This window comes from Periplaneta americana, chromosome 11, assembly GCF_040183065.1.
Source record: "Periplaneta americana isolate PAMFEO1 chromosome 11, P.americana_PAMFEO1_priV1, whole genome shotgun sequence".
Lineage (NCBI taxonomy): Eukaryota > Metazoa > Arthropoda > Insecta > Blattodea > Blattidae > Periplaneta > Periplaneta americana.
Genome location: NC_091127.1, coordinates 66,888,449 through 66,909,820, shown reverse-complemented (window position 1 = coordinate 66,909,820; position 21,372 = coordinate 66,888,449). Strand labels below are relative to the sequence as shown.

At 33.4% G+C, this 21,372-nt stretch overlaps 1 protein-coding gene across 1 annotated transcript; it reads right to left on the bottom strand.

Annotated features, from left to right (window-relative positions):
* Positions 1–7,028: 7,028 nt before the first annotated feature.
* On the bottom strand, positions 7,029–20,972 carry LOC138709074 (hemolymph lipopolysaccharide-binding protein-like). The gene is made up of 5 exons (XM_069839578.1): positions 20,872–20,972; positions 17,774–17,934; positions 17,580–17,697; positions 10,368–10,634; positions 7,029–7,322 (listed from the first exon to the last, which is right to left on the bottom strand). Exons 2-5 carry the CDS (start codon positions 17,927–17,929, stop codon positions 7,168–7,170), a joined length of 696 nt encoding a protein of 231 aa, XP_069695679.1. The 5' UTR covers positions 17,930–17,934; positions 20,872–20,972; the 3' UTR covers positions 7,029–7,167.
* Positions 20,973–21,372: the final 400 nt, after the last annotated feature.

The window sequence follows — 21,372 nt, the reverse complement described above, 5'->3', positions numbered from 1 at the left end:
GCATTCAAAATACATTATTTAAAAGGGGGGTTATAAGGGGGCCTGAATGAAATAAATCGAAATATCTCGCTTATTATTGATTTTTGTGAAACATGTTACATAACAAAAGTTTCTTTAAACATAATTTGCGATACGTTTTATTCCTTGAAAAATTTTGATAGGACTGATATTTAATGAGATAAATGGGTTTTAAAATTAAAATAACTGCCATCTAAGGCCGTATAATGAAATAAAAAACAAATGACTTCGTCTATAAGGGGCCTTGGACAGCAACAATCGAAAGCTATGGAAGATAGCCTACAGAGAATGTTTCTGTGTTTGTATGAAGTAATATCGGAAGCTAAATTAACCGATTTGTATAATTAATTATTATTTCACCACTGGAAAGTGTAGTTTCTCTAGATGGACATAATGCTATAATGTTATTACAGTAACTTCTGATATAATATAATATAATATAATATAATATAATATAATATAATATAATATAATATAATATAATATAATATAATATAATATAATATAATATAATATAATATAATATAATATAATATCTATACTAATAATAAATCTGTAGCCGAAATTTTTCTGGTAATTTTCGATTTTCCAAAAATAATTGGTCCTAACATATATAATTAACCACCCTGAAACCGAAAATCGCTTTTTTGAAATTTTTGTTTGTATGTCTGCCTGTCTGTCTGTCTGTCTGTCTGTTACCTTTTCACGCGATAATGGCTGAACCGATTTCGATGAAAATTGGAATATAAATTAAGTTTTTCTAACTTAGATTTTAGACTATATGGTATTCAAAATACATCATTTAAAAGGGGGGTTATAAGGGGGCCTGAATTAAATAAATCGAAATATCTCGCTTATTATTGATTTTTGTGAAAAATGTTACATAACAAAAATTTCTTTAAAAATCATTTCCGATAAGTGTTATTCTTTGAACAATTTTGATAGGACTGATATTTAATGAGATAAATGAGTTTCAAAATGAAAATAACTGCCATCTAAGGCGGTGTAATGAAATAAACAAATGAATTCGTCTATAAGGGGCCTTGGTCAACAACAATCGAAAGCTATAAATCATAGCCTACAGAGAATGTTTCTGTGTTTGTATGAAGTAATATCGGAAGCTAAATTAACCGAATTGTGTAATTAATTATTACTTCACCATTGGAAAGTGAAGTTTCTCTGTAAGGACATAATGTTATAATGTTATTACAGTAACTTCGGAGTGAATTGAGGACAGGTAAGATTAAAATAGCTTCTTATGCACAAACAACTTGATAGGCTATTCTGTATATTCGTGTCCTGTATTTCTTAAAATAATGTTTATCTCAGAGAATTAACGAACCACAAGAGTGTATTGATTTAGTACGCAGTAATAATATGTTAGCTTAGCATTCCATTATTTTATAATCCAAATTTTAACTATGCTGAATTGAATCGTGTTAAAATACATAAAATACATATGCATTAAATGCAATGCAAAAAAAATGGGTAATGAGCCAAGCAGATTATGTTGCGCAGTTGTAAAATAAAATTTGTTCCTCCTGAGATTCAAGAGCCCCCATAACAAATTAAAAACTTACTTATCGGTGTACATCCGTTATCAACAAATTTTTATATAATATAATATAATATAATATAATATAATATAATATAATATAATATAATATAATATAATATAATATAATATAATATAATATAATATAATATAACATAACATAACATAACATAACATAACATAACATAATATAATATAATATAATATAATATAATATAATATAATATAATATAATATAATATAATATAATATAATATAATATAATATAATATAAGTTATTTAAGTTATTTGAAGGGTTCAGAACCATAGTGGGCCAAGCGCCATTTACTGAATACGTGGAAAACAAGGGTTAAAATTAAGTTATTACCATAAATCAATGGAAACCTATAACAAGTAAAATAAAGTATACACATTAAATCTAAATGATGTCAATGTTCATTAAACTATGGTTGCGTGTAATAAAAATTCGAAACATGTTAAAGGAATTGTCATTGCACCAATGAGTGGTCTCTGGACCAAAATGATCGCATTTTAATTATTTGGATGCAATTTAAATTAAGTAACATATTAAACGATTTATCCTTCTATCAAACACGAATGTTCCCTGAATCAAATGTCCTATTTTAATTATGTAATTACTTTATATTTATTTCTAACGGGTGCAGCGGAGCGCACGGGTACGGCTAGTTTATAATAAGACATGTACGAGTAAATACTGAGGCAAGTAGATTTCTGGCTTACCAGAAAAAAAATATATATATATATATATATTCTTCAAAATCGTAGCCCTACTTAAGGCATCTCGATTTCGTATGTACTTTCTGGTCACATGCACTCATATCGTTTGAGCCTCTTCCGACGCTCCTTGTGATACGGAATTTCCGTTTACAAATTTTTGGACAAAGAACAAATATATTAAATGTGTTAAACGTTTTCACGAGACCACATCCGCAGTCGATAATTATTCTTGTCGGTGGTCGGCGGAATCTCACTTCCTAATTCGCGAGAGTTATAAACAGCTGCTTATCAAAGCCTTCAGCTCGTAATCTTTGATAAAAAATAATTAAGAAGTGCTACAATATCAGAATCTATAATTAGTGTTATAAGCATTTATCGTAAACACATTGCCATCACGGTTTTGTATATGGTGATCATCTGTACGCAGATCACCAACTGAAAATACATAGATTCAATTTCTTTATGTTCCATACATTTACCTATGATGTATACGCATTATTCAATCTATCACTGCAATGAATGCTTCATATGGTTTCCATTTACTGGTCACACAACACACTTCATCAAATGCAATCTAGCGCAAAGAAGCAAATGATTCATGACGTATATTAGTTGTGATACATTTAATTCTATTGTGTAACTGTAAATAGCCCGTTGAGTATCAACAGAATCTTTGAAATAAATCTATACACATAGGCCCACCAACTTATTACCGATGGAAGAAGAGGTCGCTGCTATCACTACAAACAGGAAATATGCAACGAGCTCAGTAGTTCAAACTCCTGCCGTCGATAATCGGAATTTGGCTGGCTTATACTAACAAACTGGTGAGATTATTCTCTCTCACATAAATTGTCTCTTGCTTTTGGTCAACTTGGAATGCATGTAATAGTTAAAAAAATATATATAATTATCTGGTTTCTTATAATTATTGTAAATTTCCATAACTATGATATAATGATAACGCTCTCTTATATTTCGTGGCGAGCCTATGAACGCAGAAGGCAAAATAATTGCACTTTCAAATTTATTGCCACACTTTTTTTCAATATCCGCTCAATTACCTGTCAAATATTTATGCATCTCAACTCGTAACTTTGGTTGCTTTGTTTTGATAAAATTCAACTCATTGTTTTCCATTTGCAAGTATGAATTAGTCGAAATACGATATTTACTCGAAAATAAGACCCCCATCGATTATAAGACTTTCCAAATATTTAAAGGTAGTGATTTATAAAAATATTTTGTAAGTGAATATTAGACCTATAAAAACACTGGTAATGGAATTCTAGTGCTGTATTCTAAGTGAAACAGAAACTGTAAGTTTTTCGGAAAATCGTTGTCAAGAGAATACAATGGATCCCTAAGTCTACCGTAATATTTTTGTATTAGTTACCTTTGAACTTGTTAATTTTATGAGGTGACGTTGTTGTTGTTGTATGAATATGTAGGAGTGGCTTGAATATCGTAGTTTAATAAAAATGTCTCTTTGTGGTATGGGTGAAATATTTTTATGTGAATGTAAGGCGCACGCGTATATAAGGCGCACTCCGATTTTGACTGGCCAATAATTGGGTTAAAGGTGCGCCGCCTTACATTCGGAAATATACGATATACCAGCATATACAAGATGGAAGTGAAATAACTTTGCAGATTTTCAGATCAAATAGCTTTTGTTATAGGTCGATACAACAAAAAAGTGTAGTACCATATTGGTGGAAAGTCCATAGTTTTCTCAGAAATGATTGTTTTTCCCAAATGTTTAATACACTCTTATTCGGTAGCTATTGTGAGTAGGATCGTGAAAATTCAATAAGGTATCATTCCCCCTCTGGCATATTTCAATAGCTGGCACTGTTTTTGTGTGAATTTAATATAAAAACCACTACTTTGAAGTCACTGACCGATGCGGCCAGCTTGCAACATTGTAGCCAGGAAGAGAGATGGGAAATAGTTCGCTAAGACAGATAGACCTGAGTTCGTTGACCTCTTAAATATATATATATATATATATATATATATATATATATATATATATATATGTGTGTGTGACGTTGTTCGCATTCGTGAATGTGACTCTGACAGATGGATGGCCATTCTGCCTCAGCCCCTGATAGATCCCATCCGCACACGAGTAGCCTGATGAACCCCAGAGGTCCTTAACCCAAAACCATTATTATATCAGCATCGAAAACCTGTGCTATCCTGGAGAATTCACCCTAGCTTATTTTTAATATTACAGGTGATAGACAAAATGAGGGGGAGGTAGTGTGTTCGTGAAATGATAGAGGGAAACGGGAGTACCTCTAGAAAAACTTACTGCAACGTCTGCTTTTTCTACTGCAAATTATATCACTATCTAAATAGAATACAAAACCTCTAATGGCAAAATTTCATTACATTAATATTCTCATTATATAAATATATTTTAGATTTATATTTTTTCTCCCTATAGTATAGTTCTAGTATAATTACATTAAATTAATTCTCATCATTTTACTAGCTATCTCAACTTAATTATAATTGATTGAATTAAATTAGCTCATACTTAAGATATTACTTTATCTTATAGGTTTATCTAAATTTAGATGTACTAGTCGTTAGAACTTAACTGAAGAAAAACTTACTGCAACGTCTGCTTTGTCTGCTGCAAATTATATCACTACCTCGCCAGAGACCGCATCCTTCATGCCTGGATAGATGATCAGGACTCCAGCACTTGAACCTTAGGCGCGGCCATTTTGTAGCTTATATTGTGTATGTCTTTAAAGATTTTGTAATAAACTGGAGTTAGGAACACAGTTGACTTCATATCTTATATATAGACCCAACCACAGAAAAGCATTGCTTTCTTCAGAGTCTGCTGCGCTTCACGAGGAAGCCTAAGTAGTCTGTTCTTTTGTTAATATTTTGGTAGTTTTCCAATACTGTAAGTCTTTTCGAATTGATCATTTTTATATATTGAAATTACTTATTAATGAGAAGCATAACTATCTTAATGCTGAGGGAGTAGCGGGAAAAATTTATCCTCATGGTAGATCAATTGACTTGTTCCTTCTTACAAGAAATCCTCCTACCTTTGTGGGCGTCCAACATTTCAAAATTCTCTTGATTTTAAATGTGTTATTCTAATTATTAATTTATTGTTTCTGTATGCGTACAATACATATTCTGAGTTGCATCCTAGATTGCTCGGCCTTATAGACTTTGACGGTAACAACGTTTGTCATGTTTACTATGCTGCCATCTAGTTGTTACATAAAGAATCACTTCATAACTCCCATTTGAATTGCATTAGCGACTGGTTTTTATTTGTTCCTTTGTTGTTAGGTTTTTTAGATCAGTACGTTATATCAAGGACAGAGATTAAAAAAAGTACAATTCTCGTATTTTTGCAACCTTACTCCTCAGGGATATTTTAAGGTACACAAATATTTAATGTCGCATCCAAAATATATCAAAATTGTAACTGCTTAATAAATTTTTCTTGATATCAAGTTTCATATAATTTTTATACGGGGTGAGCAAAATAAAACTGGCCCGCGGAAAATATATGAATTTATATGTATAAGACTGAAGCGGAAATGACCCAGGAAACCGTGATTTCGATGCAACAATGGGATGCTGTCACATGTCCGCGCATGCGCATGAGGTGTTCAGTGAGGAGAGGACAATCAGTAGAGGCAGTGCAATCTCCTGACCACCTCGATCACCTGATCTCTCTCCCTGTGATTTTTAGCTGTTGGGCAAATTGAAGAGTCAGGTGCACTCATGTAATCCTCACACACTGGAAGAGTTACAGCAGAACATTGAAAACGCTATTACTGTTATCCCTCAGGCAGAGATGCTACGTGTGTTTTACAATTTGATGAAGCAAACACAGCGCTGCATCGACGTCAACGGTTGCCATTTCCAGCATCTTCTGTGATATTCATTAAAAAAGATCAGTCTTAAACAGTCTTATAACTATAAATACATGCAAATGTAAATGTTACTGATTTACCGGGCCACTTTTATTTTGCCCACCTTGTATTTGTATTAGTTATTACGGTTGAGAATCTTTCATCATTCAGGCTGTTCAAAATCTCAAAGTTACAATTTATGACAGTTATATTATGAATTGTTCTATATGTTTGTGAAACTTATACTCCAACTTTGAGAGGTGAACAGAGGTTAAGTGTGTACGATAATAAGATGCTTAGGAAAATATTTAGAGCTAAAAGGGATAAGTTACAAGAGAACGGAGAAAGTTACGCAACGCAGAATTGCACGTATTGCATTCTTTCCCTATCATAATTAGGAACATTAAATTCAAACGTTTGAAATGGGCAGAACATATAGTATGTATGGGTGAATCTAGAAATGCATATAGAGTGTAAGTTGGAAGACCTGAGGGGAAAAGACCTTTGAGGAGGCCAAGGCGTAGATGGGAGGACAATATTAAAATGGATTTGAGGGATAGATTGTGTGTCGTTTGACATACTCCGTTCAGCGTACAACAATTTGGTATAACAATTATGATATGATGGTAGGGACTGGATTAATATTGCTCAGGATAGGGACCGATGGCGGGCTTATGTGAAGGCGATAATGCAATGAACCTGCGGGTTCCTTAGAAACCATTTCTGAGTATTAGTTATTTTATTACTTCAAACATAATTTTTATATTTTTAGTTATGGTTACTTAAAATTAATTCTCATAACAGAAGTTATCGAATTACAAATTTAATTGTTCAATTTTATTCATTTGAAAAATACTACAGATAATTCGTTTTAAGATTCTGTATTATTGCATACAATTTGGAATGGAGTTGGTAAGTTTACATATGAGTTATGATATAGCAGAAAAAAGTTTTTTATGATTCAAATTCGCATATGAAGGGTTTTACCGAGTCGCATCCTCCATTTGATAATGTTCCTTCCGTACTTAGTAAGCCACAGTTCTGGACGCCTTTCGCATCCGGTTCTCCAGCCAGCCATTTGTTGTATCCAGCGACGTCCTGAGTTTCATCTATGAAACATAAAACACTAATAACTATTTCATTACATAATAATGACTTTATATAATACAGGACACTAAACAACGAACTAAGAAAATAAATTAATAAGGCGAAGGATGTGTAGAAATTGAAGATCTAGAGAGAAAAGATATGATTCGTTTTTGCCTTGTTAGGAGGGAGGGAACATCCCACGCACTACGATCTGAGGTCTATTGTACACCCCTCGATATGGGTTGAGTTGCGTGCCCACCGGTCCTCTACGCGTACCGACCTAACCACTTGACCCCCTTAACGACCGGTTCCTACAGCCTACAGAGTCCTTGTACCACTCCTTCTTTGGCAACCCCCTAAGGCTCCCTTAACGGTCCGAAGCGGAAGTCCACCCCCGAGTTCCGTTGCAGAAGCTATCCATCATCACTTGAATACAATCCACGGAGGCAGGTCGAGAGAGCCAGCAGCTTCGGAGGGTCGCCTGTAGAGCGATCGGAAAACCAAAAAAGTAACGGGATGCTGAATTGAAGGATGATCGGGGAGGAAAGGAAGCGGCGAAGATGAATGGGGTTCCAATCATCTGATAAAGTTATCTGATATTCATCCATAGGAGTGAGGGAAAAACCCCGATAAAACCTCACCCAGGCAACCCGTCCCGGCCGGGGATCGAACCCGGGCTTGCTGGGTTCAGAGTTAGATTCGCTAAACCCTCGGCCATAACGGTGGATAACGGTCTATGTTACTTCTACAATGTTCTTTGAATAGTTGTATTGTGGACCATAGTTGTGTTCCAGGATCATAGTTACGGGAAATGACGTACTGTATTCATTAATACTGCTACTACGGCTACTTAACTGTTAGTATCACAATAAAATTACAATAAATAAAACTACTGATATTATGTCTATTGCTACATTAATTACAACTACTTCAGCAACAACTACTAATGCCACTAAAACTATATTATTTTTTATTTTACTGCAAACTACAATTTCTTCTACTGCTACTTCTAGTTTACTATTGCTACGAATACACTACAATTCTTCTTTTTCTTCTTCTTCTTCTTTTCTGGCTCTACAGCCCTTTGATGAGCTTTGGCCTCCTTCACAATTTTCCTCCACTCGTCTTGTATATTCCTTTTTCATCCTCTTATACCCATTTTTCCCATATCCATCTCAACGTCCTGTACCCACCTCTTTCTAGGTCTTCCTTTCTTTCTTACTCCTATAATGTGTCCATGAAGCAGGAGTTTTGGCATTTTTCCTTCTTGCATGCTCTCCACATGACCCAGTCAGCTCAATCTCATGGATTTGTTATGTCTTACTAAATCTTCTCCTTTCAGTATTTGGTCAATTTCCGTGTTTGATCTAATTCTCCATTCTCCAGCTTCAAATATTGGTCTACCTACGCGTCTAATAATTTTTCTTTCGAATATTCTTAACGCATTTTCATCATCTTTTTTGACATCCATGATTCAGCAGAATATGTCACTACTGGCTTTATTAAAGTATTATATATTTTTTTTAATTTGGTTGTTCTGGTTAAGAGTCTTGATTTTATTAGTTTAATGTTTGCGAAATAGGCTTTATTTCCTATTAATATTCTATTGTTTATTTCTTCAGATATGTTGTTTTGTTATTTACTTTAACTCCCAGATATGTGAAGGTAGTGACATTTTCAAAATTATAGTTTCCTATTTTTATTGTTGTTGTTGGTCTTATGTAATGTGTCTGATCCACTTACATCTTCATATATTTTGTTTTATCTTCATTCATTTTTAAACTTGCTACCTTTCCCACTGATTCCATTGTTGTAAACATTTATTATAAATCTTTCATATGTCTAGCAATCGGGGCAATATCGTCTGCATATAGCCTACGCATATTTGTTTAGACTTATATAAAATACTGCCAATGATATTTAATTGTTTCAGTACTCTATCCAAGACCAAATTGAACAAAATTGCAGATAATCCACCTGCCTATCTTACAACTGAGGTAATATTAAATGTTTTACTCATTGATCTTACTCTTGCTCTACTGTTCTCAAAGGTCATGTTTACAAGTTTTGTTGGTATATTATATTCCTTGAACACATACACTACAATTATTGTTACTACTAAATATGCTGGTATTGCTACAACTTTTGTTGATACTTCAGCTACTGCTAAACCATTAATTACAACTGCTACAGCAACTGCTGCTGTTATAGCTACTTGTATAACTTACTGCTACTACAACTGCAATTTCTGCTAGTCGTAGTACTGATTTAACTACGGCTTTCAACACTAACTACTGTTTGCTACTGTTACAAGAAATTGAGACACCACAATTGCCACAATTTTGCCTACCACAAATACAGACGTCGCAATCAGTACCACATGTATATTGTGTTCAGGTGAATATGATAACTAGTTTAACAATAATAATCACTATTTCAAATAAAGAAAATACAAGAACATAGATAACGACGGCTATGACACATACAAGCGCAAACATTTTCCACTTGTGTGCGAAATGAAACCATATTATCCGAATTGGAACAGAAATCGATTTTCAAGTAATATAAATTTATTACTTCAGGCGAGACCTCTTGTTAAGAAAGTAAAGTCTTTATATCTTGAAGAAAGTAAAATTGGAGAGAGAATTATTCTAATCATCAAAGAAATAATACAATGGTTTTGTTAAACATGGTTTTGGACAAATCATTCGTGAAGTGAATTTAATTTTAAAATTTTAGTTTTAGAGTTCGTCAAACTGACGAATTAAAAGACTGTATCACACATCTCTTAATATATACTGTAAGACTCTCCGTTAAAATTATATACCTCTTCCAAATTTGATTATTCCTTCATCCGGCATCTAAAGTCAAATCTCTGTTTTGATAAAACTTAAGTTCTGTAAAAATATTCCCACGATGTTTATGAACGTTTGATCAACATTAATTCGGGAACAGAACTGTTTGGTCAGACCGCTTAAATATATTTACAGGATGAGGAGTAGAAAATTTGTTGTAAAGAAATACCTTAACCACAACTAGTCTATTCCTGAAACTGATATACTTACTGAAAACAGTGACAAATCTTCCATTCTTCTTGGGGTCGTACAATCCAATAAAAGGGAAATTATTGGCTGAGAAGGTGACCCACCAAGGTACAAGAGCCAGAGCTTCGGTCTCCGAGTTCATAACAGCCAGGTATGCCCCTTCTTGTGCACAGGTTGCCCAGGCTCCATCGAAATTCTTCATATTTTTGTGAAGCTTGTAGTAGCCCAGGCCAGGGAGCAGATGATAGTCGGAAGGGGGCTGCTTCTTGTGAGTGTGTTTGGAAGGAACTGAAGAATTAACGTATCAAACATATCCAAAAAATTAAATGTTGACTGTTTATTCCAGCTGAAACTTTAGTAGAATATTTTTTATAATAGTATTAACCAAATCTTTAAAGCGATAACATAAGCAAGAATGACAAAAATACGAAGATCATTTACATTCTTAAGAATAATGTGGAGTTTACTTCACCATATCTCAAAATATTTTGATTGTATTATGTCTCTAAATGATCTTAAAAATGTAAAAGTCAAAAGCAACCGAACAATATTAGCTGTAAGTCTGTATCTTTAGTAGATCGCCTCTATAACTTATATGTTCAATTTGTTGAAGTCATTTTGATTGGAATCTGCTTATTGTAGGTCTATTAAATTTTATACACAGATATTTTACGTAGTATTGAACATAATGTTGTTTTGAAAATTAACCTAAGGTATGGTTTTGGTGTTATAATAAATTTTTACATTATAAAAATACTTTATTTTTATTACAGCAATTATTATTATTATTATTATTATTATTATTATTTATTATATACAAACACCATTATGAAACCTTCCCTAGTACAAAGGCATAATCGAATTCGCCTTTACAAGACCTTGGCGAGACCTCTACTTTGTTACGGCAGTGAGGCATGGACATCGAGGAAGAAAGACGAAAGCAGAATAACGGCTAATGAAATGAAATTTATGATATATACAGCGGGATATACGAAATGGGATCACAAACGCAATGAAGATGTAATGGAAGAATTACAACTAGAACCTATAATTAATCACGTAAAACATCAGAACAACTGGTTAAATCATCTGCATCGCATGCATAGAGATAGAATCCCAGAAGTCATGCACCACTATCGTCCAAACGGGAAGAGATCTCTCGGTCGTCCAAAAAAGCGCTGGATTGAAAATTCAACTGTTAGATCGTAACAGGCCATTTGGCCTAATACTTGAAGGGAAGAAAAAGAAGAAGATTATTTCATACATTCTTGTCGTGAGAAACCAGTAGGTTAATATAGACATGTTCGAAAATAAGTACATTAAAACAGAATAAAATACGAAATACAACAAACAGTTGTATATTAACATCTATTAAAACACATTAACAGTTCCTACATGTAAAGAAGAGGTTACGTCCAATTTCGGCTTCCCCTTCAAAATTTTCTAGAGTTCCTTCAGTGGAGCAGCGTAACCCGGAGTGAGACTAGTGGCCAACAGGCTTGGAGCTCACATATTTACTTTTGTACAGCCCCCAACCCCTTGCAAGGACGCGTTTTGCGTACCTTTTAAAATTTTTCCTCCCAATTCTCTTTCGATTTTTCGATTTTTTTCTACATGTAAAAATTCATAATCAGAAACCAGAACGATACGCGAGAATCTACATGATCATTGCTGAATTATTTAAAATAGATGGAAAAATATCAGATTCATATAAATTTTAGTTTTCCGATAATTTGGTTGGAAATGAGAGCTATTTTTACGTTAGGTACTTCGGTAAAAAATGAAATCCCCTTCATAAAAACATTAAAAAAATTAAGGAAAATAAAATAAGCCATTTTTAGTAGAGGTATCAAGTTTGCAGCACTTACTGTAGTTCTAAAACTTTGAGAGTTTTCACAATAAATTGTTGAGCTGAAATGTGTTGAAAGACTTAGAATGAGATTAAATATTATTTGATTGTGTCTGTTAACAGATAATTAAACTTCACAGCTTACAAATAATGAATTATGATATTTCAACCAAAATTAACAAATTGTCGATTTAGATTGCATCATCCTCAAGTTTTCTGAAACTGAAATTAAAAGAAATTGGGTAAGTGAAGGTATTAACACCATGCAGGTTATTACGCCATCTAATATTTAACAATTAATTACTTCAAAATCTGCGTTGGCAGCCATAGTCAGAAAAGTGTGGTGTTTAGAGGAACCTTTATTAAACATCTGAAACTAACAATGAAATGGATTTATGTTTTTAGTGTGAATTTAACAACATTTAAGTGACAAATTTCGCGCTTGAGCTGATTGTCCAGTGTTATGAATATTGTATTCTACATAAAGTAAAGACAGATAATTGAATTTGAAATATAGTGAATGATGAAATGTTATGAGTTTATGATAAATTCTTTTCTATGTGTTCTTAAGTTCAGTGGAGTGGTGTTTTAAAATTTATAGTATACTATGTTAATTATTCATTTAAAATAAAATTTGCGACTGCAGATAATAACGCCATCTCGCTGTGAGAATGAACTTTGATTTAGTATATAATAAAAGAAGTTAGCTTAATCGTCTCTAAATTAAGGATAATCAACCGAAATTGAATACCACAAAACCTACGATATGAGTAACAAAAAAAAAAAAAAAAAAAAAAAAAACAGGACTCTTCACTATGTGAAGACGATTGTGGACTACTCAATGCCAGTGACCTTGATTGAATTTTTTAAAGTTAGCCTATGTGGTAATGAGTATTGACTCTTTTCTATTGTCCGTAATAATTTATAGTTGTTTAATTCTATAACATAATCTTGTATTTGTCACTTTCGCTTATAAACATGTTTCTTTGTTCTAAAAAAATCAGTGGCGCTATTACCTTTACTGCAGGTTATATAGCGCCAGTATGCGTCATACTTTTATTTACTTGTATTGTTGTAATAATTTCTCTGAAAAGCACTGTACATTCCAAAGGAAAGGATACAAATATGATCAATATCTAAAAGATCAATATTGTTTTGCGTATTTCTGGTCAGTTGTAGCGTTAATACCTAATTTCGAAATTAAGAATTAGGAAAAGAATACACTCGAAACTATGAATAATTCAGGCTTAGTTTTCACACATGTTCTTTAGATTTGTTAAGAAACCGTTTCGCGAATTATTGTTGCTACTGAGACTTCTAACTCAATACTAATAATCAGAGACCGGAACTTCGGCAGAATTCCTTTTTAAATGTGTTAAATCTATCTTCATTTTGAAAGTAAATCCGTAGGAATTATACCTTTGTAATTGAAACGTCATAGTTTTATGTAACCCTTTTCTACTTTTTTAAATATAAATGCCTAATTTACAAAATAAATGTTTTTTGCCTTTATTTGATTATTTATTTAGCCTATTATTTATTAATTTATCATTAAAAATTGCCTACAGGTATATTTTAAATTAATTTCTATAACTGCTACAATGAAAGTGACTTCACCGAATGTATATTATTGTCTTTCAGTCAGTTCATATTCTCTTTGCAACAATGAGTGCTGCCGTGCAAAACTGTATAACAGTAAGCGTTTTAATTATCGCTTGTGTTTATTTGACAAGGCAAGAATGAGTGCGGGTCTAACGTTATTTTTAACGGTTATTTTTCTTTCAGTTTTCATTGCGACGTTGTTGTAGCTAGCTAAATATTTCATATCGCAACATATCAGTACAACTAAACACAAAAATGCACTTTCCAAGGCTACTGGGAAGAAGATTTGTTTGCTTCCAACAGTAATTGCAATATCGAGTCGAAAATCTCAATTTGCATTCGACTTAACCGAAATCACATTGTAAAAATTGCAAGGTTGTGGGTCTAGTGCAAGATTTTTGTAATTGCCTTTTATTGCGTATTTTAGTTATTTACAATGCCTTTTTGCCTGCCTATTTTAGCTATGTATGATGCCTTTTTGCCTGCCTATTTCAATGATTCATTGAAATAGGCAGGCAAAAAGGCATCATACATAGCTAAAATAGGCAGGAAAAATATAGGGTAGGGATGTCAAGATCAGAGCACGTTAAAGGCTCTAGGCTCCCAAGCGGTCACGGGTTCCAATGAATGTACGTATTCTGCAGGCAGTAGTGGTGAAAAAGAAGGGGTGAGCAAAATGAACTGTATTGGCCTACCACTGCAAGATGAATTAAACTGCTCTTCAGTAATAGATAATGTGTTACGCTCATACAAGAAAATAAGAAATAAAAGCATATTTCGCAGCATGTACCTCTCTAATAAATGCAATTAATTATAAAATAGTAGGATATAACAAATAATAAACATAGCTTCTCCTTAATTTAAGCAGTTTTACATAATGAGGCTTATAATTAGTCTAATTATTGTTATTAACTGTTACATAATCATGTACTACTTATATGAGCATCATCACACTTCTAGAAACAAATTTAATTTCCTGACTTGTCGCGTAATTCAGAAGTTCTTTTTCTGATTTTTGCCGACACCAGCCTTCTTATGTCCGGTGAATGTTTCTTGCAGCAAAATAATTTCTAATGGAAGACCTGAATTGGCTAACATTCCAAGTCCATTGAAGTAATTTTTTTCAGGACCGCAAAGAAACTATATAGGCTTGCATTATAAGTATTGAAATAAATATTTGTATGATCCAAAAACACAGGCTTAGAGTCAGACTTGGAATATTCTTTTCTTAGGAGTTATAGCCTATGTAAAACACAACTTGTTAGGTAAACAGTCGAATTCGGTAAATTTTGGACTTGGAATGTTTGTTAATTCAGGTATTCAATTGTAACTATGTTGGTATATTTTCTGGGTTTGATAGGTAAGGATCACAAAACAAATCCAACTTGGGCTAGAGCAAGTCAATATCTTTAAATCGTCTATAGAACTCTTCCCAGAGATTTTTTAAAACATTGCAGTATTTTATACTGATGAGCAGAAGTTCAGTGACTGAAGGCGTTGAAATTATAAAAATTGTGCTGTGAGATCTGTGACATCCACAATGAAATCTTCATCTGAAAGCTTTTAACAATATCTGTCGACACAAATTAATTGATTCTTTCCTTGCATTATCAAATTCAAAACGTTCAGATGCTCTAATATATCCTTGAGAAAGTTACGTTTCTCGATCCATGTAGAGTTAACTAGTTCTGGACTGTCTCTATTTTTCTATTATGAATTCTGATAAATATTCACGCAATTCAAAATATCTGGACAGACAATATCGTAATGGTAAGAAACATTGTCAAACTGAGAATTTACGTACGAAAATCTGGAATATTTATAGGCACAACTCTTAACTGACATGTAATGAGTCTACGCCATTAGCAGCACACACTTTTGTTTGTACTTTATTCTGTAAACATAAATACAATGCTGTGAGGAAGAAGCTCTACAATACATCTTCACATACATTTACTACTATTTAATGTCAATAAAACAAACTAATTTGAATATTATATCATACTGTAGGTGAACTAATAATTTCAGGCGTTCGACACTGCTTGTCTTTGTAAGTAAATAATTTCCACAAACCAACAAAGAGCACCACCTCATCTTTCACTTACATAAGAAGTTAAGAGTCTAGTCAGCCTGAAACTTACTGAACCATTTCTTCATCAATGTGTAATGTACAACTCTTGTGTTCACTAGCGTCTTTTACCTGCGTGCCTTACGTGCTCTCGTTGACATCACTGATATAGGGTAAAGGTTGGTAATATCCTGATATGAGTAATATTGTGATAGTTGTTTTTGAGAATTTATTACAATTTTACTGAGCAAGAGGAAGATCGGTTTTTTGCTTCAACGTATTAAGGGAATGTTCATGGACAAGCTGGTGCACAAAACGGGTCCTTTTCTCGCTCAGTAAAATTGTAATAAATTCTCAAAAATAACTACCACAATATTACTCGTATCACAGTATTACAAACCTTTACCCTTATTCCAAAGCGTTTATTTTTTATTATTTATTATGTACATTCTGTTTAATTGTCCGGTTATGATTTTATAATATAAATTGTCTTTGCTTATTCTTAAATCAGATACATTGGTGTTTGAATTTACGAACAAATTTAATTCTGTTTGAGTGTAAGAGGAGTTACTGCCTTAATTCTGCCAGATTAAATAAAATTATTATTATTATTATTATTATTATTATTATTATTATTATTATTATTATTATTTGACTCATTCTGCCTAAGGTTTTTCAGTGGTTTTCCTAAGGCGCTAAGACAAATGTCGGGATGAGCCCTGAAAGAAATGGGCCACGGACCTGCACTCATATCCCCATGAATCTCCCTAATTACTCTAAATTAATAATTACATCTCTCCCCTCTATTCGTAATTGAGTCACCATAAAGCCAAATGGCTGGTCTCTAAATTGAGACGATTCAACAAGGCTCATGACAACAATCACCTCCTACATAATAGCCAAATTGGCTATTCTCTTATATGAGACAACTCATCCTGCCTAAGGTATTCCGTGGTTTTCCTAAGGCGTAAGACAAATGTCGGGATGAGCCCTATAAGAAATGGGCCACGGACCTATATGCCCTTCCCCATATATATTCCCCTTTTCTTGTAAACGACGTATGCCCTAGTTCAGAACCTATAAATTGTCTATTAAATGTACGGGGTCACTCAATTAGTCGCAATTAGAAAGGACAGGACCTCTCAAATTGCAGATTTAGATTTCACGGCGCTTCTTCCGACGGCCTTCACAAGCCTTGTCATCAAACAACAGATGACAGCGTCTTGCCATCCTAACGGCAAACACCAGCCATCTCCTCCTCGCCCCGTCCCGTGATCACTTGATCAAATCTCCGTCCCCCTCGCGTATGTGATACCTAAGAGGTTACGTCCAATTTCGGCTTCCCCTTCAAAATTTTCTTGAGCTCCTTCAGTGGAGCAGCGTAACCCGGAGTGAGACTAGTGGCCAACAGGCTTGGAGCTCACATATTTAGTTTTGTACAGCCCCCAACCCCTTGCAAGGACGCTTTTTGCGTACCTTTTAAATTTGTCCTCCCAATTCTCTTTCGATTTATCGATTTTCGATTTTTTTCGATTATTATTTGAAAATAATAACGATTATATGGTGTCTGATTCAGAATTGTGTGAGAGTTAATGGAAGTTAGGCAGAAAAAACCAAATTGTTCTTTGTTAAGGTGTTCCAAATTTCCCTTATTCGTAGATGAATTCATGTGAGCATGGAAGAACTTGAAACAGATCCTCAGACTTCGACTTACCTGTAACTGTCGCCACTACTCTGATAGTATCAAAGTTTTCGCAGTCATCGGTGAATTTCTTCACACCCAGCGTCCATGGTCTGACTTCTTTGTGCTCAGATTCATGGTTAAACTGCAACTGTACACACAGCAGTTAGACACATCTTACTTATATTTTCATGCACAAGAAAATTTACAGTTCATTCAAGACTTACTTCAGCAACCCATTGACCTGAAGAGTTACGTCGACTGATAACAACAAACTCGAAGTCGTCATGATGTCGAGAAGCATGGCACACGGCTTTGGCGATATCTATACACCACAGAGTACACACAACAGCAGCCAAATATATCATACTAACTGCATGCATGGTAGCTGAAACAATTTTATTTCTTTTAGATCAATTAGAACTTTGGTAACATGCTAATACGTATTTTTAATTTATTCTGCTGCAATACGGGTATCCATAGTTTAAAAAAATCGATGTACTGCTTTTAGCGAGATAGATATTGAAACATTATTGTCATAGAATATGTTCGAGGGTCATAAAATACTTTTTAACCCTTTCCTACCTATAGATACCATATGGCAATAATTAACTTTATAGTATTTATATACTTTTGTGTTATATATGAAGGTAAATTTTGCTATTTCAATACATTTTCATCAATATAGTTTTGTTTCAAATGTTGCCACTCCCGTAACTTGGTCACTGAATTGGTCCTAATACAGCTATTTGTTTCAACATGGATTGCTTGTAAATTTTATTTGAGTTAGAAAGGGTTAACAAAATGTTAATTTAAAAAAATCACTGTGGGCTATTGCTGAAATGTTATGCCATAATAAAGAATCCAAACTTTCGAATTGGAAATGAGGCAGTAGAACAAGTAGAAAACTTCAAATATTTGAGGTGTACTATAAGTCTTTGTCTTTACTCTATCGAATACTGCACACCTCAGCACCAAATTATCTATCGTCTCGTTTCTCTTATCTATAATCTAACCACGACGTAAATACAAGATCACTTATCTGTAGCACGCTAAGTATATATTTTCATAGAACATCTTGCTATTCATTATCTTTTACAGTATCCACCTCGCGATAGTGGAATTCCTTGTCACAAAGTATTAGGGGCTGCAAGACAATAAACATTTTTAAAAATAGCTTAAAGGATAATCTTCTTAGCAATTCACTCTAATTATACTGACTTAAAGACCACTGACTATATGGTAACTTCTTTCTTTAGACATGCATCCTGATAGCGCTGTATTTTCAAAATTGTCTCTCAGTAGTCTCTTCCTATTAACCAACATTATTTGAAATATATTAACATCTTATGTACTTTAGTTTAATTCTGCTACACAATTTGTATTTCATTGTCTAATAGTTCATAGTATTTTACCGTTTAGTTCATACACGTAACTTTTATCCATATCAAATTGTTGTATTCTTTGTAGCTTGTAAGTTCATTCATACAGTATGCATGCATACTTTTTGCTGGTCGAGTGGAAGAGAAGGCCCTACGGCCTTAACTCTGCTACTAAAATAAATTATTATTATTATTATTATTATTATTATTATTATTATTATTATAATTATAAGTAGCAACTTAAGCAGTTGCTACGACATCAAAAGGAGGATAGCAATTCAGGCTATTTTTAATAAAAAAAATGAATGTCTTCTGCTGAGCTGTGGATAAAAGGAGACAGAGAAGGAGACTAGTGAAGTACTTTATGTGGAGTGTGGCTTTGTATGAGACATATGGACATTACAACGAAGTGAAGGAAAACGATTGTAAGCATTTGAAATATGAATTTCGAGAAGAATTGAGCGTGTGATGTGAACAGACAGAATAAGAAATGAAGTTGTACTGGAAAGAGTGGGTGAAGAAAGAATAATGCCGAAACTTATCAGAAAGAGAAGCAGAAATCGACTGGCTCATCGCTGTCAAGATAACTTGCATTAATAAATCCACCGAATATCCAGAACACGTTTGCTTAGAAAGATCTTGAGTTATAAACCTCGATGTAATAGATCACAAGGACGTCTCGTGAAGCGAACACTTTAAATTGTAACATAGTATAGAAATATATCCTATTTTGACTATTATTATTATTATTATTATTATTATTATTATTATTATTATTATGTAATAAAAGTTTTGATACTGATGGAGGCAATGAATATTAAATAAATAAATTTCAGTGGATATGTGGAACATTATTAATAGAACACTTCAAAATAACACTAGAAATATACAAAAAATAAAATTTTGAAGACAGTGACTGCTCCAGGTTGTATGTTTGGAAGTGAATTTTTCACAAGCGTGCGGCCAAATGTTCTCAAGCGGAAGGCGACATTTTTAAAAATGTGTTGTAAACTCTTCAAGACTGTAAATTAGGATGCAAAATTGAACTGTAAATAATTACGTCGGTGGAAGTGGTGTGATTTGTAATAATTGTTGTGATAAGTGCGTAAGGATAATGTAATTTTCTAGTTAACAATAGGAAAAGATGTCTGTACGAAGCAACTAAGGAGTTCACAGCACATTTTTAGCTTCATAATACTTGCCAATTAAAGAAATGATACTTTTTAATGGTTCATTCTCTATTTGTATTATTCTTTTACCTTCAAACTAAAGAAAAAACGTATTTTACAAACAACTTTAAATTAGTCTAACTCTGAAAATATTGAGAATAGGAAGTATGTTTATAGGCCTATGACATTTTTTGCTCAAAATGTCTTCAGAAATAAGCTCCGTAAAGGATGGTAAATCCTCGTCAATCATTCTGTATAAGCCTATAGATGTCGGGCGTCAAAGGAAACTATGGACTGAAACATTGTGAATACGGAATGGGAATCATTGGCTAATTTCTGTTATGAAGATGATGGTATTTTATGACTCCTTGTAGTTAAATAGCTAGTGATTTATTGTTGTTCTTTTTATTGGTGAATTTCGACAATTTATTTTTTGATACAGTCTTCTACAATATCGGGTTATGTAGACATTCCAGTAGTGGAGCACAAAAGTTGCACTGCTGAATTGTGTGTGTTGCTAGGAGTTATTCCGATCGATGGTAAAAATTCACTGCAAAAATGTGTAGTTTTCTAGTAATGGAAGAAACGCGGATTGCAAGCAAGAGGTGGGGTAAAATTGTGACGTAGGATTAGTAGCTCTTGATAAAGCCTTAATGACTTGGTTGTATTAAACTGTGACAGTATGAACGACAACAAATTTAAAGTGTATTCTTTCGTCATTCGTCTAGACTCTAGACATGAAGCTTATGTTCTAATTACGTAATAAAACGTTACCTCTAAGAAAGATGATTACGTCTCCTCAGAATGAAACTGAACTAATTACAGAATCGGACTAGAACGTGACCAAAATTTCGACCTATGTAGTTTCATTGGTGATAAAACCTGTGAGAGTCTGTGGTTTTCCTATCGATAGATAAGAGACCGGAAGAAGGGGCGCGAAAAATACTTTGTTCACTTTACTGCTTTGGTTGAAATTGTTTAACAATCTGTTTTTGTTTGAAGTTCGGCAGAATGTTGAATTAGTGTTAAGAAGAAATTTTTATAGAGACTGTAACTTTTCCCTGGAAGAAAGATACCTCTTACGAAGTCATTATAAGGTTTACTTTAGCTATATTTGTGTATATTAATCTATTCTAGTTGTTCATAATCATTTCCCAGTAAGCACACAAGAACGTACAGAGATATCCAACTCATGACGTAATTTCCTGTTAAGCAAATTATGTTAAGAAATGCCATTATTTCTAAACACGGCTACAGAAACTATTATGAATGAAC